The sequence below is a fragment of the Hydractinia symbiolongicarpus genome, chromosome 5 (genome assembly GCF_029227915.1).
Source record: "Hydractinia symbiolongicarpus strain clone_291-10 chromosome 5, HSymV2.1, whole genome shotgun sequence".
NCBI classification, from domain to species: Eukaryota; Metazoa; Cnidaria; class Hydrozoa; order Anthoathecata; family Hydractiniidae; genus Hydractinia; species Hydractinia symbiolongicarpus.
The window spans coordinates 17,693,310-17,719,465 of NC_079879.1; the positions used below are offsets into that span (position 1 = coordinate 17,693,310).

Consider the following 26,156-nt stretch of genomic DNA (forward strand, 5'->3'; position numbering starts at 1 on the left):
TGCTGTTGACCATCCGAGTAGTATATGCAATTATCCTTCTCACTCGGCATGGATATTTTGACCGCCTCGTTGTTGGCGTAATAGTCATAGTGTTTATTGCGCGAGATAACTGTGGGGAAAGCGTGCAAGCAGTTCATGCAAAAGTGAATTTTTGACGTATTCTTTGAGATCTCCCTGCCCAGCAGTCGCGAGAGACTTTTGACTGCTGTATAGTGGGTCTTTTTATCATCCGTGAGGCGGAGCAGGTTCGCCTGCTTGTCGCGCGAGATGTTGTTATCGGAGCAACGTAATATGTTGATCGTCTTTGCCGTCACGTACAAGACGTTCACCTCGATCTCGGGGTTGTTCAACTCAAACTTGGTGATGTCCTTGACGCTCGTGGGGAACTCGATGCCCTGCCAGTTATAGCACTCCGCGTATGGTCTTAGCTTGGTTACGCGTTCTGGATGATCACCGATATCCTTGTGATGTAGGGCGGCGATTATGCTCCATTTGAAGCACTCTTCGTCCTTGTTCGCTGGGTTAATGATGGCCTTTTTCGTGGCTATCCACTTGGATGCTGCGATGTACGATGAACCCCTCGTCAGCTTAACCTTAAGTCTACGTCGAGGTGTAGGATGCGGCCGATGCTAAAGCCGCTCTTGGGCAGCGCTGGGTTCTCCACATGCGTTTTGACCTAAGCGAGCATCGTGTCTAGCACCTCTTCCACGTCGCTACCCTGGAAGACTAGCGTTATGTTGCTATTGAAAACCTTATCGACCTCTATAAACTCGCTGGTGCCTTCCACTGGCTTTTTCCATTGGATCCAGAGGGAGCACTGTACTTTTGCAGAACCCATTTCTTCTACTTGGTTCTCGATCAAGGTTTTTACGTGTGATCGCACCATCCCCAAGTACCCGTCGACGTCCGTGCCGTCTATGCCGGGGATGCGGAAGCTCCGGAAGGTCCTGCAGTGGGCTTGATGGTGTTCCTGGGGTTTGAAGTATTGGTTCGGTTGCTGCTCGTCTTTGGCATGATCCTCCCTTGCCTCTTGTTCAACCTCGTCATGAAGTGTTGCACCCGTGGCCCTGTTGCCTGTTGTAGAGGTTCATCACATTGTTTTTGAACGTGTTATATGCGCTATTGACACCCTTCTTTATACGCTCGGGAACAGCGTCCATTAGCCAGTTGTACCACTCGCGCATCTTGGTTTTCACGACCGATCGACTCTTTACCATCTCCTGTCGTTCGAAGATGTCCATGGCCTCTGGCGTTGGTAGAATAGTCACTGGTCTGACTGGGTTTCGTCGCCCGGTTCTCCTGGGTGGTCTATATATATATCCTCTGGGGGAGTGGGTGCTTCGGCAGTAGCAGCCGGTTGCTCCAATAAGGTCGGCCTTGCATAGCCTGGAGTATCCCCTGAGTCCACGGTCCTTCACAATAGCGTGTAATTGTTTTACGGTGTGTCTATCCATCTTTATTATATAAGAGGTTCAACTGAAATATTCTGGGACAGTGGGACTTACCCCATACTCAATTACGCATGCGTTGGTTTTTGTTGATGTCAGCATTATCACTACGGCATGTGCGCATGCGCAAGATTTGTCGGGTTCGGATTAGTTTTTCGGGATTCCCGGAATTCCGATTCCGGGAGTTGTTGTTGTTGTTGTCGTTGTTGTCGTTCTGTCTGAGAACCCACATTTTCCTATCTATCGAACCAGCACCCTGATTGCTGGCATTCTTCCTTGCGAAGATTGAATAACCGCCCACTTCTGAATAAGCGCCCTTTTCAAATAAACCCTTATTCGAGTATGAAATTAGAACAAACCAGGGTGCTTATTTTACATTTTTAATATTTCTTATCTCTTTACACAGGCAAAATTCATCTCGAGACGTATACATTTTTCCTTTTTATGAGTTTGTCGTTTAAATTATGATTTACTATAATACTATTTACTGTTATGATTTACTATTATAATTAGTTATTCTTAATATTTATGAAAAAAACTGTTCGCAAAAAATATAAAACAATAAAATTCCATTTTTTAAATAAGCGCCCACGGCGCTTTTTCGATCATTACATTTTTGTTTGCATATACTGAAACGTCATAAAGTATTTAGCAGTTATATGCAATCATTAGACAAAATTTATTGTCACCTTCGCCGACATGGCCGGTCAAAAATCTGTAATATTGCGATTTTTTTATTAATGCACTCGTGTCTCGTTTATCAGGAAGTTTATAATTCCTATCCTTTGGTACACGAATTTCAATTTAATTATGAGAGTTTGGATTTTATCATGATCTATAGAAATAGAAGTTTTTATTAAAGACTGGACCGTAAAGACTTAAGTTGTGATGGCTCCAACGTATATTGATGTTTTAAAGCTGTTTTAAATAATTATGTTTTTCAATTTTGCCTAAAACCAAAGCAAATCATATCTCTTGAGGCTTGTTACTTTAGGGGAAGAAAGTTTCGTGAACAGAAAGTTTGGCGAATGGGAAAATTCGCGAAATTTTTGCCTTTTGCGAACATAAGCTTTCACGAATCAATAATTTTCAAGATTTTAGGAAGAATCAATTTTCCCAAATTACGAGAAATTTCCTTGGAAATTTTCAAAAGATACTATCATATTAACAGGAAAATTGAAACTGGTCAATCGTGGGCTAGTTAAAACATCTTTATAAATCAGTAAAGTCATAAATACAACGTGCCAACTTAATATGAGTTATATGTGTTTTTATTATTAACAATGAAATCATGAGATTTTTTGACTGAAAATATGATCAAAGTCACTTTCTCCTAAAAAACAGAGCGCGGGAAAGGCACTAATTGGATTTCACATTGAATTTCATTGTGCTGATTACAGCAGTTAAACGTTGACATAACCTATTTCTTGGTGCATCAATAAAACACATGAGAAACATTCGTGAGGACTTGAAAATCGCCATTTTGAAGCTTGTCAAAGGTGGAAAGTGTTGCCTACTGATAACAAAATACCTTCGGTAAAAAAAAGTCGGCAAAAAGTGACTAAAGTTTAGCTACAATCCTGTACATATTATTGGAAAAGGCCGATTTTTGGCTATTTCTCGAACTGGCCAAATGGAATCGCTTTGTCAAAACTCTGCAGCCGGGAGGCTACAAAAGCTTTGCTTTGGGAGATGTGTCGGCCAGGTAAATAGCGTCGAAAATTCGCTACTGATAGTTTCTGCCATGTCCGCATTTCGGAACAATCCACACGACGGCTAGCTGAGGTGCTAAAATTCGGAAAACGGAGTATGCTGACGTCAGCAAAAATTAGTATGGGTTAAGAATTTGAAACTAACCAAATAACCCGTTTGCGATCATTGACAAGTGAACATTGACAAGTTCGTAATGCCTTTGTCTTTTGTAGAAACAGTGTTTATAACTACTTGTGGGACGAACTATGAAATTCGGCCCTCTTTTCCAATAAATTAAGTCCGGGATTGTAGATGACTAATATTTTTTTCCGACTTTTTTTATTACCGACCAAATATTATTTCCGACCAAATTGTTTTGCCGATTCCATTTTTAATTTTTTTTTGCCAAACACCACTTTTTGCTGACCTTTTACAGACAAGAATTTTTTGCCGACCACCTTTTTGCCGTTTTTCTGCTGCTAATTTTTATCAGTTGTATGCAATTATTCTTGAAATTGACTAAACTTAAATTTTTTTATATACCTATAACCATTTTTGTTGTTGTTTTATTTTAAGAAAAACTTTTAAAATCTGAACTTTCCTGAACATTTTTGTCTGCCTTTTTTTTACCGACAAGATAAAAACAAAGTAGAAGCGGCTTCAAAAAGATTGCAATAAGAATGATTCAGTAGTGTTGCTTGCATCTTTTTGTTAAGTTTTATGCTTGGAGCGTCAGGATTTCGCCAGATATTGTTAAATTTGGTAGCACTTAAAAATTCAAACTTTTATTTTTTTTGAATAATTAACCATATGAAATTTAAAGGGAAATATTCGCGTACATTGCTAAGTATTTAAGTATTTCTTATATCTAACTCTTATATTTTGTTTAGTTGTATGGTTATATTTATTCTGTGTTTAGTTCTATAATAAATATTTACAATAGCAAGAAGAATGTCGCAGCAAAATCATATTTTATTGTTACAAAGGTTATGTCGATTATGTGCACAGGAAATTATTTTGGGGAGAAGCTATGTAAATGCCAATGTTTAGAGTTTCAAGAATTTGCCATGCCTTAAATGTTTGTCAGGAAGATAAAAGTACATATCCAAAGAATCTGTGCAAGACGTTAAGAAGATTTAATAAACAAAAGACATGATTCCTAATTTGTCACATTTTTGTTCCTCATAACGATCAAAACTGTAAAATTTGTGCTCTAAATGAATCGAAAAGCCGTAAAAGTTTACATCTAAAATTGTTTGATAACGATGAAAAGAATTTTTAAAATGGTTTTTGAATTTAATAATTCAAAAAGAATATTTTGCCATAAATTTTCTGATGGTGCCCTCAACGTTCCACTGAGCATCAATGTTTTGCAGGATAGCTGTTGGATATGTTTTGTGAACGACAAAATGGTTTCTAGCTCTGTGTTAGAAAACATTGGATTTCTAAAAAAATTAGAAGATCATTTTATCTAACACTTTTCTTTATTGTGGGGTGAGGTAGAAATATGCAATGGTCATAGTGACTTTAAAGATGTTGTTGATGCAAGATATGACTGTAAAATTCCTTTTCCAACAATCACTAGAAATGAAAAGTTTGCGCAATTAGAAACATCAAACATGATTGATTTGAACAGAGATAATTTTTGTGTCATTCAAAGTGTCAATTGTGACTTTTATCAACTGGTGGTTTTTGTGTACCTTGCAAGGAGTTGTTGCCTCGTTTACGTAAAATAAGGATGATGGTAACTGAGAATAAAGAGAGTCTGACATCACCCTTATCCTCTGCAGCTAGAGGAAAAGTATACGAGTTCAAAAATAAAAAATATTGAAAAAAATTATATTAAAAAAAAAGTAAAAACGTGAGAGCAAATGCCCAACAAACATATTAGTGGCGACAAATTGTAAATGTTTTGTTTTGTGGTCCATTCAAAACAAATTGACTCAAAACAGGTAAGCATGGGAGAAGTTTGTAGGAAAAAACTAACAGTTCTGGTTTGGTTACTGGTTACTAAAACCATGCAATAAATTTTAATGGTAATCAGACACGTATATACAGTCTTGTTACAAGCATATGAAAACTTGAAAACAGGCTTTGGTATATTTAACAAACTATTTTCGGGGAAAGAAAATTTCTCAACAAAAGTTATTGAACTTAAGATTCACGAAGATTTAGAATATCTGTTCAACTGAACCTCGAAATTATGTTGATTTTTAAGTAACTGAGCCTGAATATGCTTATAAGTGTTTATACGACATGCATAACACAGCTACACGAAAACTAATCACGCAAAGATAACGTCTTCTAATCTTCATCATTAAATCCAGCGATGCTATCAATCAACTGTTTTACCATAACAGTTATTTGGTTATCTTCCATAAATTGCGCACTGATAATAGCATTCGATATCGCTATTGTGTCGATGATATTTTTCGCGCTTATCCACACTCGCCCATTCATGCCAATTACAATTTCAAAGCAAAAATGTTTGCCTAGCAAGCTAAGGACTCTACTTTCTGGCATTTTTAGCAGTTGCCGACTTAAACCGAATGGAACCGCAAACATATATCCATCATTAATAGGACCAAGATTGTTACTTTTACCATGTTCATCCACACATGATAATTCTGGTTCCATGTCTTTATTTGCAACTATAAGTTTTGCGAAGACAAGATCGTCAATCTTTAAGTTAGGCTTATGCCTTTTCGTAGCACCTTCAAATGCGAGATTGTTTAAGCTTGCTAAATGACTGCAGCCAATGTCTACTTTGTAACTATCAATGCCTCTACTTGTTATTATACCAATTATTGTGTCATTTTTTGTTCCTACGTATCGCTTTTGGTTAGTTTCAATCCAAATACAACATCTTGATTCACTTACTTTCAAAATTCCAGCTTTGAATGCAACAATACTTGCTCCTTCTTGCCTAATACCTCCTCCAAATCTAGTTTTTGCACCAAATAAAGTTTCAGCATTTGTTGAGGGTAGAATAACATCACCAGGTAAAAAAACGGCTCCAATTTTTTTATGTAGTTCTTCCATCATACCAAAAAATTTTAAATAAACCTAAATTAAATAAACCTAAAAAACAATGCATAAATCACCATGAAATACGTTAATCTAAAATTCGAGTGGTAAATTTCATCCTTAGTGAAATAAAAAATCATACATCATTAGCAGAATGAAACTTAGTAATTAATAATTCAGGATGGATAAATATAAAATATTATTGTTACACATTGTTTTTAAAAAATACATGTGTCATAAATTATTCACAAAATACCATTACCCCGTCCTTTTCCGAAAAAATATTAAGAAAAAACGCCACCCATAAACTTTCCTTGGAAAACCTAACATCAAGAAAAAGCTTGGAAGCTATAGCAAGTATGAGAGTGACTTAGTACATAACGTGTTACAATCAAATACAAATATAACTTTTTTTCTTAACTGGTGCTGAAATGAATCAACACATTAACTTTAGAATCATTTAAGAATCATTCCAGGTTAAATGTAAAATTGCTGCTCAGACTTATAAAACAAAAAGAAATGACAAGCAATTTTTTTTCAAAGATACAATTATTTCTTCCATAATTCTACTAATAATATACGTGATAGCCAGAGAAGACTACCATTACCAATACACAACGTGACAAAAACATAAATTAAAAAAGGAGGAAAGTATTTCGCAAAAACAATATAAAATAAAACAAGCGGACTTTTATACCTGGAAACGATTTATAAACTACCTTATTCGTAAAAATTTCAGCGGGATAACATTTAGCGAATTTGGTTTGAAAATTCTTTTTTTTCACTCAAGAAAACAACCATGTTTAGTTTTATTTCTAGTTTTCAGGAAGAAATTTTGAAATGTCTGCATATGTCCGCCTTATCACATCCATACCAAGTTTAAAGAATATTCGCCTCAGTCAAAACAAATCCACTTCAAATTTATTAAATAAAATAAAAGTGTTACTTGATAAAAACAACATAATAATAGTAAAACCTCACTGAAACGATTGACAAAAAAACAACATAAGTGACATCACAAGATTTATCAAATACAAATCAACAGAAACGATATAACTTAATAAAAATACAAAAAATATCAAACACAATTTATTAATATAAGAAGTTTATTTCTATTCTTCGGAAAATGGTATATAGTTAAACATTCCTAATACATTTCAGACTCTATACATTAAATGCACGTACGCGATAATCACCAAATATCAGCAGTATAAACAATTGTGCAGCATACAGTGCATTTATTTTCATTAATCATAAAAACGTAAAATAACTAGATTTACAATTTTCTTTTTCAAATTGCAAAGGTTAGGTTAAGTTAACTTGAAAGGATCTTCGTTTGACATGTTACTTGACATCATAAATTGCTGTTGATTGAGTCCATAAATTTGGTTCATTTGCGATTGGCCAGTCATCGTTTGATAACCATACACAGAAGGCTATAAAAGTTATATATATAATCAAACAACATGGTATTATTACAACAATAAGACATTTTCAAGTTGTTGGGACTACCACCTAGCGTCGATAGGAATGAATTTTTAGGTTTACTTAATCCTATTCATGCCAGGGGAGGGAAAAAATGCACTACGTGTCGTACTTTCGTTATTAGAAACATTCCGCAAAGTGAACGGCAGCTTAGACGACAGCAACAACAGGAAAGGCACAAGAACGGCAGCCGTCGTCCTAAAGTAAATACCTGTAGGAAGGGAAGTGAAATGCTCGCAAACTGACGTAAACAAACTTTTAAGTATGCTACGAATAAACTGATGGCACCTTTTTCAGGAGAAGTATCTTTACAACAAAGCAGAAGTAGAGCCAAGAAATATATTTCTTAACACTGCAGTACAAGAATCCAAAAATCAATTGCACACAAAGAAATGTATTTCTTCGAAATCAATATATTTATCAAACTTAATTTCAAGAAATCATAAAGCATTTATGTCGACAAATTAAAATTTTTGCAAAATCTTGAATTGACAACGAAAAAAACCACGTTTTCTTTACAACGTGAAAACAGTTTAGTCTCACGACCAATTTAGTTAAATGACGTCGTTCAAAACGGGTCCTCTTGACTTAAGGTCGCTAATAACTTTAGAACGGTTAACCCAATGACCCCAAAACTTTTGGTAGTTGATTCTTTATCATTTTGGAAAGGAAAGAGAAAAAAAATCGGAAATATATCAAGCATATTTGAGATTCGTGTTGTAAATAGTTTATAACACTTTACGGCCCTTGCTACAAACACCCATTTACGCCCTAGATCGGTGATTATGCAGTTATGTTCATTTACGCTCTACGAATTTTCAAATTCTTTTTTGAGGTTTTTGTGGGTTTAACGCCATGTGAAATTAAGTATTATGAGCCAAACAGTAAAAGAAAATCAATAATGCACCAAAAAACGCTTTAACTAATTAACATAAGAGTATAAAACTTGTCTTTTTGTGTAATTGTAATTAATGGATATTTTTAAGCAAATATCGCGAAAAATACATGCCAAACAATAAAATACTGATGTCAGAAATAATATTGGTGACAGTCAATATAGGAGGCATGAGTGGGGGTTGATAGGAACTTTTCACTTTCGAATGTCTCAAGTTATATTGACGAAATTCAATAATATAGTACAAATTAAAAGAAATTTATTTGTGGGTCTTTTCTGAAAACACGTGTTTTCGCTGCTGACTATTATCAATCAATTGGATTGGTTTGCACATAAATTGTCTTTGCTAAATCGTTCCTATGTTAATACCCTTCTTAATTTTATCTTTTTAAACAATACGGAACATGGTAATACTCAAAAGTCAGGATTGTTTTTCTAGGACCACAATCATATACCCCATCCTTCCAAAATAAATAGGGTTATGTGTATCCAGGCTATTTTTACATATAAATAAATCTACATATAAATTAATATTAATATAAACCTGTTGCATGGCATAACCATATTGTGCAGTTTGCGAAAATGGTGGCATCGTTTGAGGGCATCTCAGTCCACCACTTATAGGCATTGCCTGTGCAAAACCTGCTGGCGGTAGCGTTGACCTTGCTATACCAGACATTTGAAAATTCTGGCCACCCGTTCTTATCGCAGGCTGCTGGTTGGTCCACTGATGACCTTTCATAGTATTAGCTTTCAAAGTTGCAGGATTTACATTTAAACCATCTGTAAAGTAAACGAGAAAATTCAAAAATTTTCAACGCAAAAAAAACAAAAAAAAAAAAAAACAAAAAAAAAACAAAAAAAAACAAACGAAAAGCAAAAAACAAATAAATAAGAATTCAAATGGAAAAAATTCAAAAAATCTTTTTTTTTCAGACGAACTTTATATGAAAACGAATACGAATGACTAGTAAATATATATGCTACCGAAAATCAGATTCCAGTAGTGTATTTATTTATGAATATTCAAATAATTATATTAGCAGTAATTAGTAAGGTAAATACCTAAGGACATTGCCATGCGTTCTATCCCTTTGTTAAGATCACCTGTCAGTCTGTCATCCGGTGCATTATTTGATGCAACTACATTAGTGCTCGAGTTTTCTTCTGGAATTAATATATCCATCAGGTTGGGCGAACTGGTGGACTGATTACTTGCAAAGGCCTGATTAAAATCAACATACTGGATTCCCATGCCTGACGAGTTTTGATGGTATGAAAGTTGATCTAAGAAATGTAATTTAAGTATTTTCTCTTTATCAATTTGCAATTATAAAAAAAAATCAAAAATTTATTTGATTTTTCATACTCAAGTTCCTCACCAAAAGATTGTGTGTTGCTTAATCCGGTGGATGCAATTAAGGGTGGAGCAGAAAGTAACAGGAGGTCATCCGAAGGTCGATCCACTTGTCTAGGTTTTTGTGGTTGTGTATAAAGCTGTTCTGTTAAAACAAATTGCTGTGTTTGCTGTACTGGCAGGCTAACAGGATTCTTTTGCGGACCACTTAACGCTGCAGGAAGAACTCTTTCTTTTTGAAATTTTTGTGCATCCTCTCTTTTTTTATTACTTTCATACATTTCAAGCATCCTTTTTTGTTCTAGCAAATAGTCATCTTGCGGAGTCGGGGTGAAGTTGTTTTGTGATTGATCACCAACATTAAAAGCAGCCAAAGTCACTTGACTATAAAAAACAACAATTTCCTCTTAAGCAAATAATAAATAACTGATTATTACTGCAATCTCACACTCTCAATGCATAGTAATCATAATTTGAAATGGTCAACGGCTACAATTCGTTGTAACACCCGCACGTTACCGGAGGAGTGGATTGGTTTAGTTGTTTTTTACGCGTTTTTGTTTTCCGTGGAATAAAAAAAATCAATTTTCGTCTGTTGGTGAATCTAAAAATCCAAAATGACAATTCCATATCGATACGGCTTTTTAAAACTGTAAAGCATTTTCCCCGTAAGATTGCTGGAGTATATTCTAAGTTGTTAGTTCCGTATACATGTATTGACATTCTGTTTTTTAAAAACAAAGCTATAAATTACTTTCTCTGAAAGTTTGTTTAAGCGACGTAATTTTTTGGCACATTTCTTGATCGCCTTGTAGAATCATCATGTTCGTCTAAGCAATATTTAAGAATTAGTAGATCCGGCTGATATAATTTATTAAATAAAGCATTTCCTGAAGATGTTCAAAACGTGATTACGTGCTGAAATTTAGTGACTTTCCCTAACTTTTATAAGGGCTTCGAAAATTTTAACTTTGTACGGGGGGGGGGGGATATTTTATCACATGTATGTTATTCAACAGGTGGTAAACAAGGGGATGCTAAAGACGTACTTGGGTACGATGTAAAATACATACGAGGTTTGAAGAATATGTTAACCCAGTAAAATGACATTATTACAGATCCAAATGAAGTCATTATATTGTTCTTATCATCTCGAACATCTTTAAATTCAATATTCTATACTAGCCGAAGTCCCGTGGAAGAATCCACTGAATCTCTCATCGAGTCCATATGATGGGTGCAAAATAAAAACATAGAACACAGTAATTTGAATTTTTAAAAGTCACAATTTGTATTATTCTATATCTATAACCGCTGAAACAAAACGTCCAAAAAATAATGATGTGCAGCAATAAAAAAAATAATAAAAATAAAAGAGAAAAAAAGCCCAAGGATTGGGGTTGCTCACAATCTGCATTATTATGTTTATACCCGCTGAAACAAAACGTGTAAAAATATAAGCAGGTTCAACAACAAAATAAAAATAATTTAAAATAAAAATGCAGAAGGTCTAACACAATCGAAGGTGTCTAACAACGGTTATGTAAAAAGCTAAATCTGCAAAAACTAAATACTTGCTCTGCCATGCCAGAAGAACTCTAGGGAAAATAGTATACCAGACATTAGGAAAAATCGTTAAGTCACACAAAAAAGGTTATTGCAAAATTTTCACAACGTACAATTTCTAATGCATCATACCAAATTAGCTATTTAGTCTATTGCATACAGCAACCCTCCCATTGCGCAAACGTGCCGTGCATGATAACAATGCAGTGTTTTCGAATTTAATAATCGAATATATTTTAAACGGTAACGTAACGGAGGTAAACATTGATTTAACTTTGTTTACATTAGGGTTTGTTATAACGACATCAACCACGTCGTAGCGTTAAAAACAGTAACAACGGAAAAATTACTTTTTACATTTTATATAAATTGGTCCTGCAAGGTTTGCAGTTATGTAAACAATAGCAAACGTTTAAAGTTACCAAGTGTTTTTTTTCATTTCCGCCTTTATGTTCTTAACTTTGCCTGGTGTACTTGCCCATTGCACAAATTAAAAATACTGTGTTCTATGTTTTTATTTTGCACCCATCATATGGACTCGATGAGAGATTCAGTGGATTCTTCCACGGGACATCGGCTAGTCTATATAATAATACGCTTAACCATGTGAGTCCACGACACGCAAAGTACGGGTGACTTTTTTATGACGTGGCGTTACACCAAAATTTACCAAGTTAAAAAAAACGCAAATCAGGGGGTTACTATATAATCATTTAATTCTTCTTTCTTATTACCTCTTCTATATAATAATACGCCAGTTCTGTCTGTCTGTCACTTTTGCAAAGTGGATAAAATTTCTTTAATAAAGTCTATAAAATATCGCCTAAAAATTTGTTCTGTAAATTACCAAACTTTGACGTTAAAGCAAACTTTGACGTTAAAGCAATATTGACGTCAAAGGAAAGTATATTAAGATTAGTGAAGCCATTGCATTGCACTTTTAAATTTAAGGCTAAATAACTTGGAAACGGGTATGTGACGGTCATAGTGGATATCCTTATTATTCTTTGATGTCGCCGAAATTTTCTTTGAAGTCGCCGAAAAAATTATGTCTCAAATGTTAAATTTTATGACGTTACGGCGCGACGTCAATAACTACTTTAACGTCAATATCCTATATTAAATTAATGAAGCCATTACAGTGCACTTATAACTTTGAGGCCAAATAACTTGGAAACGAGGTGGTGACGTCAATGATTTTTCACCGCGTGGGTAACTAGGGACCACCTAGGACCAATTTGGGTAATTTTCCCAAACCTGGGTCCCCAAATCCGTTTCGGAATGGGCGGGTTGATGACGTCATTAAAAAACCTTCAAACCCTAATATCTCTGCAACCATTTGTCAAAGATACATGATCCTATACATTTTCTTGATCAGCGTTTCAAGATCTATACGATGAAGGCAACAGGTAAACAAATTTCTAAAAAAACATTTTAAGCTTTTGACGGATCTTTGCTGACATCAGCAAAATTTTTAATCCCTGATATCTCCTTAGGCGTTCGTCGAGAACATATGAGCCTGTACATTATTTTAACCAGCATTTCAACCTCTACACATTACAGACAAAGAATAAACAAATTTCGCGAATTTTTTTATCTGCATTGCACTGCTGACGTCAGCAAAACATCTAAAACAACTTTCTTTTTATTGACCTTTTGCCTAAGTGGATTTCTTCACGGGCTTTATAGACTAGTTAAAAAATAAAACTCTATTTTACTGAAAACTTTATTTTATTGAAACTATTTTTTTTTAAACGTTTTTATTTGTTTTGTTTTTATTTTAAAAGCCCCACGGAGTCGTTATAAATATAATAATTTAATTTTACCCCCGGATTAATTTCCACGCCGTATATAACAGAAACAAGTTGTTTATCAACTGCAAAAAGAAAAGCGGAGCGAAGAAGGTTTCTGTTTTTCAAAGTAATCTCGGAAAAAGTTATTTTAAACATTGTTTACTCATCATGAGGTTAGATTAAAGCATATATTTGTTTTTCTATATTTTCCATTTTTGTGTTCTGGGACCGAAGTTGCTTCCTTTTATAGAAATTCTATCGGATTCGAATATAAATGTAATTCGAATCTGAAATGTAAAAAACAAACTGTTGTGTTGTTGTCAAACGAAATTGGTGTTGTAGTTAGAAATGTTTCTAACGTACGATGATTTAACATCACAAAGAGAACTGATTGGAAATGTAACATCACAAAGAGAACTGATTGGAAATGTTTCAGGCAATTGTATGCATCTTCAATTCGTTCTCTTTGGGATGAAACGAAGTTTAGTATTCATAGTAAAAAACTGATTGGAGTTTTATTAGGAGAACGCTAGCAAGCTACCTACTGAGAAGTAAAAGAAAAACAGGTTCGTTGTTTAGATTATTTAGTAGAGAAATGAACTTGGGTGTATAACGAGTTTCTAGCCGTTTCTTTCAGAGCTAAATTTTTCTGAAATATTAAGTTTGTTGTTGTGTCTTGAGCCGGAAAATATTTTCTTTAAGCACTTATTTTGTAAGTGCATACTCTAAAAAATGGGTCAGAAGTTTAGAATATCCTAAAAATATGTCTAAGCTTAATAGTTTGTTTTAAATATGAAGATTTGTATAACGCACAAAATTTATTAGAAGTTTACTTTTCTTATTGTATATCAAACGAACTGAACTTTTTTTTGTCCAAGCAATGGGCCGTTACATGTAGTAGAATTGCCATTAGCTAGCCATAGTAACTTATAGCATGCTTTTTTTTATAAGGCATTATATGTTTTCAGGCCATAGTCATGTTAAGAACATACCTTACTTGTATTTGGATTGGAGTCGTACTATTTTTCACTCAGTTTTAAATTCGCGCGACTTAAATTCGCGCATCCTAAAGTGGAGATATTCGCTCAGTTTTAAATTCGCGCACCCCAAACTTTCTTGTAGCAGGTCGTATGCCATAAACTATAGCCCATTTCCCAATCTCTGCACGCTGCAGCTTGTCATAATCGCCATATTTTTGCATTTTCTTTTTTGGTTGGGGCTCGCTGATCATCTGCAACTGTTTTTGAACCTCATTTTGTTCAGAATCTCCTAGACCACTAGCTTGTGCACTCTCTGAGACAGTATCTTCAATTTTCTTAAAATACTTAAAAAGTGCCATGATTACGTTTTCAACGGAGATCTGTTTTAGAAAGACAAAACCATAACATAAACATATCAATGCAATGACATCTTACGTTCGAAAAGAAATTTTCGTTCGATTTTGCAATGCAATTGCATCCTCGGATGAAAACAATCACGTTGCATTTTGACAAGTGATTTTAAAAATGGCTGAGGGAAACTGCGTCGGTTGTCAAGCTATGACAAAATATCTCTGCTTAAAGTGTGGTGACTTTGCCTGTAACAGAAGCTTAAATTGTTCTGTGCCAACATCTGAAAGTTACCCTGGGTGGACAGAATGCAAAGTCGCACTGTGCATGAAATGCGAGAAAGAAGAACATGCCTCTTTTTATCAGGATCACCATCTTGAAGATGGAAAAGATTACAATAAAAGCGAGGCTCAAGACCAAAGTGAAGTTGAAGGAGCACAGGAACTCGAAGACTTACATTTGACTTCAGATGATCATGATCTTGTTATTGATTGTGCTTCCAGAGGATTTCACGAGTACCGAAAGATTTGGTTACCAAAGTTAGGACAAAGGCTTACCGTGAAACGGGATAAAGCTAACCTTTTTGACCCATATTCCATAGGACTATACTGTCAAATCAAAGGAAAGATCGAGAAACTTTCAATTGTAGGGCATCTTCCACGAGAAATTTCCCGCTTTTGCAAATTCTACCTTGAATACAACGGCGTAATCAATGCAACAGTACGAATGACAAAGTTCCGCAGAAGTCCTTTACCTCAAGGGGGCTTGGAAATACCAATTAAATTATGTGTTGGAAAAGGAGATTCAAGTAACGAAGTCTTCCGAAAAATGAAAGGGTTCATGCTCGAAAATTACCTTGAGCCAGAGAAAATCCAGCTGGAGATAAAGGTCGAGGAGGAAGACGAAGACGAAGAAGAGGAGGTTTCATTGTAATTTTAATTTTATTTAAAACAGAAAAGAAATCACTATACCAGCTGAAAACTATCTCAAATTTTTACTTACAAAAACTGTTACTAAATTACATATTAATTTAGGGTTTCTTAAGCGACTTCCAAGTTTGTGATAGGAAAGCTATTCGCGCGGATTATTTTTCGCTCAGTCTTAATTTCGCGCACCTTAGGTCTGCGCGAATTCTAGTACAGCGCGAATTTTAATACAAGTAAGGTATTGAGAAAAATGAGGATAGCATTTGTCAAAGAAGTTTGGAACATCGAGGCTGAAACTAAAACACACTATTCTTATAAAAATAGCGTGTATATCCTAGAAAAAGTAATTTTTCCGTTGTTACTGTTTTTCACACTACAGATTGTGTGATTCAGTGTTGATGTCGTTATAAAAAACCTACACCTAAAACCTAAACTTAAATCAATGTTTACATCTGTTACGTTACGATCGTTTGAAATATATTCGATTCTTAAATTCGAGAACGCTGCATTGTTATCTTCTTTGATTTTATGCGTGATTTTGTTGATTATAAGTTTGGCTCTGTTCTTTTAATATTTTGGATTGAAATATTTCGGTAGATATACAACATACTAAATGATTTAAGTTTTTATACTTCTCTTTTATGTGTTTTCAACTATTAATTTCTTATATTTACAAGCTCGTGAGCTTGTATTAAAACGCAAATGTGTCCTCCAGGAATGGAAATTTTTGCCTCTCTGAGCACCGACACGGAAGTAGTCGTGTGTTCGAATCTCATCTTGGTAACTATTTTTACTTTTTTTTTCTTTTTACTAACTCGTAACTAACTATGTCCGAAATAATCAATTGCAACGTCACAGATTTAAATTTCGTACCTAAACTCTCTAAGTACTTGGAAGTCATCTAAATGACGTTTCAGGCCAAATTTGTATTTGTTTTCGACAAAACTTGGCACAGTTAACAAAAAAAGTATGCTGAACATAATAGTGACACCATAATTTTGATTTTTGTCACTTAACGTCATTTTAGGCCAAATTGGTCCAAAAATTAAAACTATTTTAGACAAAACTTGGCAAAGTTAACAAAAAAAGTATGCCGAACATGGTGACATTAAAATTTTGATTTTTTGTCACCTAAATGTCATTTTAGGCCAAAATTGGTTCGAAAATTAAAATACTTTATTTTCGACAAAAGTTGGCACAGTTAACAAAAAAAGTATGCTGAATATGATAGTGACATCAAAATTTTGATTTTTGTCACCTAAATGGAGTTTAAGCTCATAAACGTTTCAAGCGCGCGACTTTCAACCATGAATGATAGGCTGTATTTTTTGTTAGCAGAAATTGTAAAATTGGGTTGCATTGTGGATGTTTCATAGTTGTGCATTTTCAATAGCGAGATAGTTTATGCAGCGCCTGCATATTGTTTATTTTTTAAAAAGATAAGGTTAGTGTTCACAAGCTTTATTTAACTAACTGGTAAAGTAAAGGTGTTTCCACCAAAGTTTTCAAAAGTGAATATAGGCAGAATTAAGGTCTCCCCAAATGCCTGGAAAGTAGTCTGCGAAAAATAAAATTTCCACAACAATACGTAAGAGAAAAACGAAAACGCTCCACCATATATAAATAATTACGAGAACGAAATTCTTTTTGTAGCGAAAAGAATTTCTCGTTTTCGCTTTCTTCTTTCTGTCAGTCAGTTCACCCCAGACTGACCCAACGAAAATTGAAATTTCGAGGAATTTTCCGTTCAAGAAGATCTCACAAATCAATTTCGAAAAATAACTGCCTAGTCCACAAGAAATGTTATTGCCCATCTTAATAGCAAAATATGTCGTGTCTAACTTCATAACAGAAATCACAATTTAATAGACAGCTTTTTGTAAACTTTATTCGCGAGGTTGTTTACGTATATCATACGTCTTGTTTGAGTATAAGTTTGGAAGGTTTGCCGTTTGCAATAGACTAAACAGCTAATGTTGGATTTTTTTAATGTTTGGTATCCTTTTTTCCCCTCGTGTATTTTTGGAATGGCAAAACAAGTATATAGTTTTAGTGTATTTGGCTTGTTAAGTTGTTAGACGCCTTTGATTTTTTGGACACTTTCCATTTTTATGCCATAATTTTTTTTATTATTTTTTTGTTGCACATGCTTATATTTTTAGACGTTTTGTTTCAGCGGTTATAAATATAGAATAATGCAGATTGTGAGCAACCTTGATCCCAGGGCCTTTTTCTCTTTTTGCCATCCCGTTATAAGAGACAAAGAGCCCGGGGTCGAGGTTCAAATGTGAGTTTTGAAAATTCAAATTACTGATGTTTTTATTTGGCACCCCTCAAAAGGACTCAATAAGAGAATGTCGAAATTTTGTAATAACTTTTTTTGTATAACTTATATGTTGGATTTTTTATTTGTCTACTTCTGGCATGGCTAAGCAAGTATAATTTTAAGCAGATTTCGCTTTTTAAGTAACGGTTTTTAGACGCCTTTGATGTTGTTATTTTGCATTTTGCTTTTTTATTCTTTTTGTCACACCTGCTTATATTTTCAACATTTTGGTTTTAACAAGTATAAATATAAAGTAACGCAGACTGTGAGCAACCTCAATCCCAGGGCTTTTTTTCTCTCTTTTATTATTATTTTTTTATTGCTGCACATGCGTATTTTTTAGACGTTTTGTTTCAGCGGTTATAAATATAGAATAATGCAAATTGTGACTTTTAAAAATTCAAATTACTGTGTTCTATGTTTTTATTTGGCATCCATCATATGGACTTGATGAGAGATTCAGTGGATTCTTCCACGGGACTTCGGCTGAATATCCGTGGGAGAATCCACTGAATCTCTCATTAAACTGATGTAAGGGATACCAAACAAAAACATACAGCATATGGTAATTTGAATTTTTAAAACTTACAACCCAACCTCGGCTCTTTGTCTCTTTTTATAACGGGACGAAAAAGAGAGAGAAAAAGCCCTGGGATCGAGGTTGCTCACAGTCTGCATTACTTTATATTTATACCCTTTAAAACCAAAACGTTGAAAATATAAGCAAGTACAACAAAAGAAAGTTATAAAATTAAAATGGAAAATGTCCAAAAATATCAAGGTGTCTAACGACCGTTACGTAAAAAGCGAAATACGCTAAAACTATATACTTGCTTTGCCATTCCCGAAGTACACCAGGAAAAAAAGGGATACCTAACATTAAAAAAAATCCAACATTTTTCGTTAGGTCATACAAAATCAGCTATTCAGTCTATTACATACGGCAACCCTTCTAAACTTATACTCAAAATATAAGAAATTAATAGTTGAAAACACATAAAAGAGAAGTATAAAAACTTGAATCATTTAGTATGTTGTATATCTACCGAAATATTCCAATCCAAAATATTAAAAGAACAGACCCAAACTTATAGTTAAGAAAATCACGCATAAAATCAAAGAAGATAACAATGCAGCGTTTTAGAATTTTAAAAATCGAATAATGTTTCAAACGATCATAGCGTAACAGATATAAACATTGATTTAACTTTGTTTGCATTAAGGTTTATTATAACGACATCAATCACTTCGTAGCGTTAAAAATAGTAAATACGGAAAATTACTTTCTACATTTTATATAAATTCTTCTCTACGATATACACGCTGTATTAAGAATAGTGTTTTTTTCGTTAAGCCTTCATGTTCTTAACTTTCTTGACAAATCCTATCGTCGTTATTCTTAATATTTTCTTAGCATGACTATAACCTCAAAATACACAATGCCTTAAAAAATCAAGCCTGCTATAAGTTACTATAGCTAATGGCAATTCCTACTACATGTAACGGACCATTGCTTGGACATAAAAAAGTTCAGTTTGTTTGATATGCAGTAAAAAAGTAAACTTCTAATTAAATTTGTGCATCATACCAATTTCTATATTAGAACAAACAATCAAGCTTAAACATATTCTTAGGATATTCTGACCCATTGTTATAGAGTATATTCTTACAAAAAAAAGTTCTTAACGTTCTTGACAAATACTATCCTCGTGGCCTAAAAATATATAATGCCTCAATAAAAAAATCTTGCTATATATTGCTTTAGCTATCAGCAATTTTTTTATATTTACAACAAACAATCAAGGTTAGACATATTCTTAGAATATTCTAAACTTCTGACCCATTGTTTAAAGTATATATATTCTTACAAAAAAAGTTCTTAACTTTATCGACAAATACCATCCTCGTTATTCTTAATTATATTCTTAGCATGTCTACGTCCTGAAAATATATAATGCCTTAATAAAATAAAGCTTGCTATAAGTTGCTGTACCTATTGGCAAATTTTATATTTAGAACAAACAATCGAGGTTGGACATATTCTTAAGTTATTCTTAACTCACGGTGAGTATATTTTTACAAAAAAAAAATATGTTCAGGCTGAATACAAAACATATTTAACTTCATATTTTAGGGAAAGTTTAGCTGGAAGCGTGTAAACGGCTTAAAAAAGTGATTCATCTAAATTAATTTCTCTACCAGATAATCTAAACAACACACCAGATTTTCTTTCGCTTTCTCAGTAGGCCGCTAGCTAGCGTTCTCTTGATAAAAGTCCAATCAGTGTTTTACTTCGATTACTAAACTTCGCTTCATGCCAAGGAAAACAAATTGATAATGTATAGCTAGCTACAATTGTCTGATACATTTCCAATCAGTTCTTTTTTTGACTTTATATCATCTTACATTTTTCTTTTTTATAACAAATATTTCTGACAACAACATAAACTTTTTTTATTCTGGCTCAAAAACAACAGTCGCTGTACAACAACAGTTTTGTTTTTTACATTTGAGATTCGAATTACATTCATATTCGAATGCGATACAACCTTGGTCCCAGAACAAAAAAAATGGAAAATATTGAAGAAACAAATAAGCTTTAATTTAACCTTATGATAGGAGAAAACATTGTTTGAAATAACTTTTTTCAGGATTACTTGGAAAAAGAGACATTCTTCGCTTCGGTTTTCTTTTTTCTGTTGATAAACAACTTGTTTCCGGGAGATACGGCGCGCATATGGTAAACCGGGGGTAAAATACATTATTCTATCTATAACGACCAACGAGGCTTTTTTAAAACAAAAAAACAAATAGAAACATTTAAAAATAAAAATAAAAATTTAGTGTTAATAAAATAGAGTTTTATTTTTTAAAATAACGAAAAAAAAGAATTAAATGTTTAAATAGTAACCCCCTGTTTTGCGGGTTTTTTTTAACTTGGTAAATTTTAGCGTAACGCCACGTCGTAAGAAAGTGACCCGTACTTTGCGTGTCGTGGACTCACACGGTCACTCACACAAGCGTATTATTATATAGACTAGTCGATAAGGCCCGTGGAAAAATCCACTTAAGCAGGATAACAGAGAAAAATAACCGTCATTTAAATTTTGATGACGTCGGCAGAGACATGTCAGAACACTAAACTTTTTTTTTCAGAAATGTGTATGCCTGTTGCCTTCATCGTATAGATCTTGAAGCGCTGATCAAGAAAATGTATAGGATCGTGTATTTTTGACAAACGGTTGCAGAGATATTAGGGTTGGAAGGTTTTTTGATGACGTCATCAACCCGTCCATTCCCGAAACGGATTCAGGGACCCAGGTTTGGGAAACTTACCCAAATTGATGAAAGGTGGTCCCTAGTTTCCTACGCAGGAGATGACGTCAGTTATTTCCACCCGTTTCCAAGTTATTTAGCCTTAAATTTAAAAGTGCAATGCAATGGCTTCACTAATCTTAATATACTTTCCTTTGACGTCAATATTGCTTTAACGTCAAAGTTTGGTAATTCACAGAACAAATTTATAGACGATGTTTTATAGACTTTATCAAAGAAATTTTATCCACTTTGCAAAAGTCACAGACAGACAGAACTGGCGTATTATTATATAGACTAGTCGATAAAGACCCGTGGAAAAATCCACTTAGGCAATAGGACATTGAAAAAGTTGGTTTGCTGACGTCTGCATTGCAAATCCAAAAAAAAAATGGCGAAATTTAGTTTATTCGTTGCCTGTAATGTGTAGAGGTTGAATCACGCTGATCAAAATAATATATAGGATCATATCTTTTCTACGAACGACAAAGGACATAAAAGGGTTTTAAAATTGTGCTGGTCAGCAAAGGCCCGTGAACACACAAAAATTTTTTTTCAGAAATTCATGTACCTGTTGCCTCCCTCGTATAGATCTTGAAACGCTGATCAAGAAAATGTATAGGATCATGTACTTTTGACCAACGGTTACGGAAATATTGTGGTTTAAAGGTTTTTTGATGACGTCATAAACCCGTTCATTCCGAAACGGATTTGGGGAGCCAGGTTTGGAAAATTACCCAAATTGGTCCCAGGTGGTCCCTAGTTACCCACGCGGTTAAAAAACATTGACGTCACCAACTCGTTTCCAAGTTATTTGGCCTCAAAATTTTAGGTGCACTGTAATGGCTTCACTAATCTTAATTAACTTTCCTTTGACGTCAATACTATTTTAGCGTTAAAGTTTGGTAAATTACAGAACAATTTTATAGGCGATGTTTTATAGAATTTGTTAAAGAAAATTGTGAAGTATATAATCCACTTTGCAAAAGTCACAGACAGACAGAACTGGCGTATTATTATATAGATTATTTTCGTCGCGCCGTAACATCAGAAATTTTAACATATTAGAGATGCATTTTTCGGCAACATCAAAGGAAAATGAACACATCCACTTTGCCTGTTACAAACAGACAGACACAGTCTCTGTATTATTATAAGAGATATGTACCAAGTTTATTCACATGAACGTCAATAATTCAACGGAACTTTTTACCTGTATCGTTGAAATAGTAAACTTTCTTGCAAACATGACGTCATCTTTAACAGCAATGACATCATTAAAACCAATTTGTTTTAATGTCTATTGAGAATCAAGGGCCTTTTGTCCTCTCTTCCAAGGGTTACACAGGTCGAAATATCCCAGGTATAATAGGGTTAAATAAGGCGCATTTGAATTCGCAAATTTTGGAAAAAACTGCCGAACATTTATTTTCCATTTACCTTCATAAGATAACTCTACTCGAACGAGTGTTGAAAACCTGAGAGCTTTTTTGTTAGTATTGACGTCTCGAAATTATTTTTTAAAAAACTTTACAACAGAAAAGATACTTACTTCGTAGGAGGACTTCCAGCTTTTCCCTTTTCTAACGACTGATAATGCTGTTCTAAAGCTGCGAGTAAACTATTTGGAGCTTTTGTCAGATCAGGAATTTCTCCTTTATTTATACCTGCATCCTCAGCAATTTTTAAAAACTCAGATACTCTTTCCATACGTGCCAAAAATCTCTTATATATTTCAAGTCCTACTTTGCAATCAGATTTCTTCATTTCGAAGTATTTCTCTAAATCGGTAAAATGCACATTAAAAAAACAGATACGGGCTATGTCATACCGCAAGACAAGGTGTTTAACTTAAACATGTAATAAAAAAATCTGTGCAATATGGCAAATAACAATCGACAAAACGTAATGCTTAAATTTCAGCCTGCTTTAATAAATAACACATAGAGAAACAACTTTTAGTTAAAAACTACCTAAAATTACAAGACTACATCAAATAGAATGTTAGCAGCTTATGGAAAAAAACCATATGCTTTGGTTATTTGATTGTTAACTTTCACCTCCATATATTTCCACTAAAATACTGGCTTACCAAGTAAATTTATTATACCATCATTATAACAAGCAAATAATTTTATCAGGTCCTAAAATTAAAGAAATAAAATATGTAACCAAAGTATGGCTAACCTGCTAAAAAAATCCTTATAGTAATAAGTCTTTTAAATATGATACTAAAAATTTCAACGAAGGTGCAAACAAACACACATAAGGTAATAATTATAATGTTTTTTACTTGTGGTTTATACTTGCGGTTTATATATCTGATGTTGGAAGAACTAATTTTTGTTCATTTTGAATTTACTTCTTGCAAATTGTTTTCTTTTGACAATAAGATTAAAATATTGTGAAATTCTCAACAAAAATAAAAACGTGAAACCGTGGAGTTTTCATCCATCAAAACTGACATCACATACAGTTATCCCCAACAAAAGTTTTTAACACAAAATATAAAAAAAAAGTGGCAAAATTAACAAGCGGGGGGGGGGGGGGCATTCGGGACTAAATTTGTGTTGTAACCTTCAAGTTCCAAGAATAATCCTAATGATTTCCCCCATTATAAGGATTTCATAAGAATTTTTAATGATTTAATTTTTTTAATGATTTTAATTTCTAATGATTTCCCCCATTATAAGGATTTCATAAGAATTTTTAAGCAGTGTTTTCGAGAAATGATTAAAGGCTCTTAGAGGTATGGGACCTAAAAAATTTGACATGCTGGTGTCTAATAGATAAGTATAAAAAGTCAGTAAGTACCATAGCCATGCATTATGGCTCGCGCCGGTACCAGCTGTAAATCAATTTTTAGGTTTTGTGAAATGACCCAATGATAAATTAAAAATATATTGTTACAGTGATGTGTAATTGACAAACATGCGAGACATATTTTGTTACATATTTAGAACTGTAATATAATATCCCAGGACGCCTTAATGTGTCATGTCGCCATTGAAAGGGAAAACAAACCAAAAATGGTGGAAAACTCCTGAGAAGTGACCAGAGCAGTAGCTATGGGAGATTGGTCAAGAATAGAGCTATATTTCACTATCCGAATTTGAATATGAAAAAATCCACTTAGGCGAAAAAGAAATAAAAAAGATCAGCAATGACCCGTTGATGCACAAAGAAATTTTTTCACAATTTTTTTAGCCATTACCTGTGTTGTGAAGAGTTTGCAATGGTGGTCAAAATATAAGATATAAGAGTTTAAAAATATACCTGACGTCAGCCTCACCAATGCACAGGTTTTTTTATAGAAATTTAACAACCTGTTGCCTCTATTGTGTAGAGCTTGAAATCATGATCAAATAAATGTATAGAATGACGTGTTCTGGACAAACGGTTGAAGAGGTATATGGGGATTTCAAGGGTTTGTGATCTTAATATACTTTCCTTTGATGTCTATATTGTTTTAACGTCACAGTTTAGTAAATTATAGAACAATAGGATGTTTTATAGATTTTGTTTTTATAGGATAATTTTATAAGATGTTTTATAGATTTTGTTAAAAAAATTATGGAAAATATAAACGACTTTGCAAAAGTCAGACAGACAGACAGACGAAAGCTTCATATTATTATAAAAGATTGGTCGATAAGGACCGTGGAAAAATCGGCTTACGTAGGGTAACAATGGAAATGAGAACCGTCACTTAAATTTCGATGACGTCAGCAAAGTCTCACAAATGTATATAAAAAATTTGGTGAAGAATTTATTTAGCACTGGGCTTCTATTGTTTAGAGCTTCAAACGCTGATCAAGAAAATGTATATGATCATGTACTTTTGACGAACAGTTGCAGAGATATTGACGTTTCTTTGTTAACGGTCAAAGGTTCTTTGATGACGTTATCAACCTGTTCATTAATAAGGGGACCTAGGTTTGAGAAACTTACCCAATTTAGTCCCAGGATGTCCCTAGTTACTAGTTAAAAAAAGCCTGATGTCACCAACTCAATTCTAAGTTATTAGTTTTATTGCTGTCACGACGTTGAATTTGTCGATTAACCTTTTTCGGCTACATCAAAGAAAAATGAACACATCCACTTTGCCTGTCACAGACACTACGCGAAAGGTGACGTCAGTTATTGTCTGTCTGCCTGTCTGTCTGTGTTTGTGTGTGTGTGAGTCGATTATATTTCTTACAATTTTCTTTAACAAATTCTATAAAACATCGCCTATAAAATTGTTCTGTAATTTACCAAACCTTGACGTTATTGTTATTTTTTCATTCTCCTTCTGCCTAAGTGGATTTCTCCACGGGCTTTACACAACCAGTCTCTATAATAATACGGAGTGTGTCTGTCTGTCTGTCTGTAACAGGCAAAGTGGATATCTTTATTTTCCTTTGATATAGCCGAAAAAGTTATGTCTAATTTGTTAATCTTTCTGACGTTACGACGCGACGTCGATGTATTTAGACTGACGTCAATGCATTTAAAAGATTGGTGAAGCCATGGCATTGCAGTTATAAACTTGAGGCCAAACGTCAGTCATTTTTCACCGTGTGGATAACTAGGGACCACCTGGGACCAATTTGGGTAAGTTTCCCAAACCTGGGTCCCCAAATCCGTTTCGGAATGGACGGGTTGATACGTCACCAAAAAACATTTAAGCCCCGATATATCTGCAACTGGTTGTCAAACATACATGATCCTATACATTTTCTTGAACGATAAAGGCAACAAGTATACAAATTTCTTAAAAAAAAGTTGTGCCTTTGCGGGTTTTTACTGGATGAATTTTTAACTCTTATATCTCCTCAAAAATATGATTCTGTACGTTATTTTAATCATCGTTTCAACCTCTACACATCACTGGCAACGAATAAACAGAATTTCGCCAACTTCTTTTATATCTGCACTGCTGATGTCAGCAAAAAATCAACCCAATGTTCTATATTCCTTCTGCCTAAGCGGATTACTCCACGGGGCTTAATCGAC

General features: G+C 34.0%; 2 protein-coding genes across 2 annotated transcripts in view; both read right to left on the reverse strand.

Annotated features, from left to right (window-relative positions):
* Positions 1 to 5,129: 5,129 nt before the first annotated feature.
* LOC130645047 (putative exosome complex component rrp40) lies at positions 5,130 to 6,334 on the reverse strand. Its single transcript, XM_057450896.1, has one exon. The coding sequence runs from the start codon at positions 6,183 to 6,185 to the stop codon at positions 5,445 to 5,447; it is 741 nt and encodes a 246-aa protein (XP_057306879.1). The 5' UTR covers positions 6,186 to 6,334; the 3' UTR covers positions 5,130 to 5,444.
* Positions 6,335 to 6,687: 353 nt separating this feature from the next.
* LOC130645046 (phosphatidylinositol-binding clathrin assembly protein LAP-like) overlaps positions 6,688 to 26,156 on the reverse strand; it is a 53,516-nt gene continuing 34,047 nt past the window's right edge. The window contains exons 8-13 of the mRNA XM_057450895.1: positions 23,251 to 23,302; positions 22,711 to 22,939; positions 9,930 to 10,288; positions 9,613 to 9,834; positions 9,092 to 9,330; positions 6,688 to 7,603 (exon numbers count right to left, since the gene is read on the reverse strand). Coding sequence (XP_057306878.1) covers positions 7,478 to 7,603; positions 9,092 to 9,330; positions 9,613 to 9,834; positions 9,930 to 10,288; positions 22,711 to 22,939; positions 23,251 to 23,302 — 1,227 coding nt within the window. The 3' untranslated portion in view covers positions 6,688 to 7,477. The remainder of the gene's footprint in view (positions 7,604 to 9,091; positions 9,331 to 9,612; positions 9,835 to 9,929; positions 10,289 to 22,710; positions 22,940 to 23,250; positions 23,303 to 26,156) is intronic.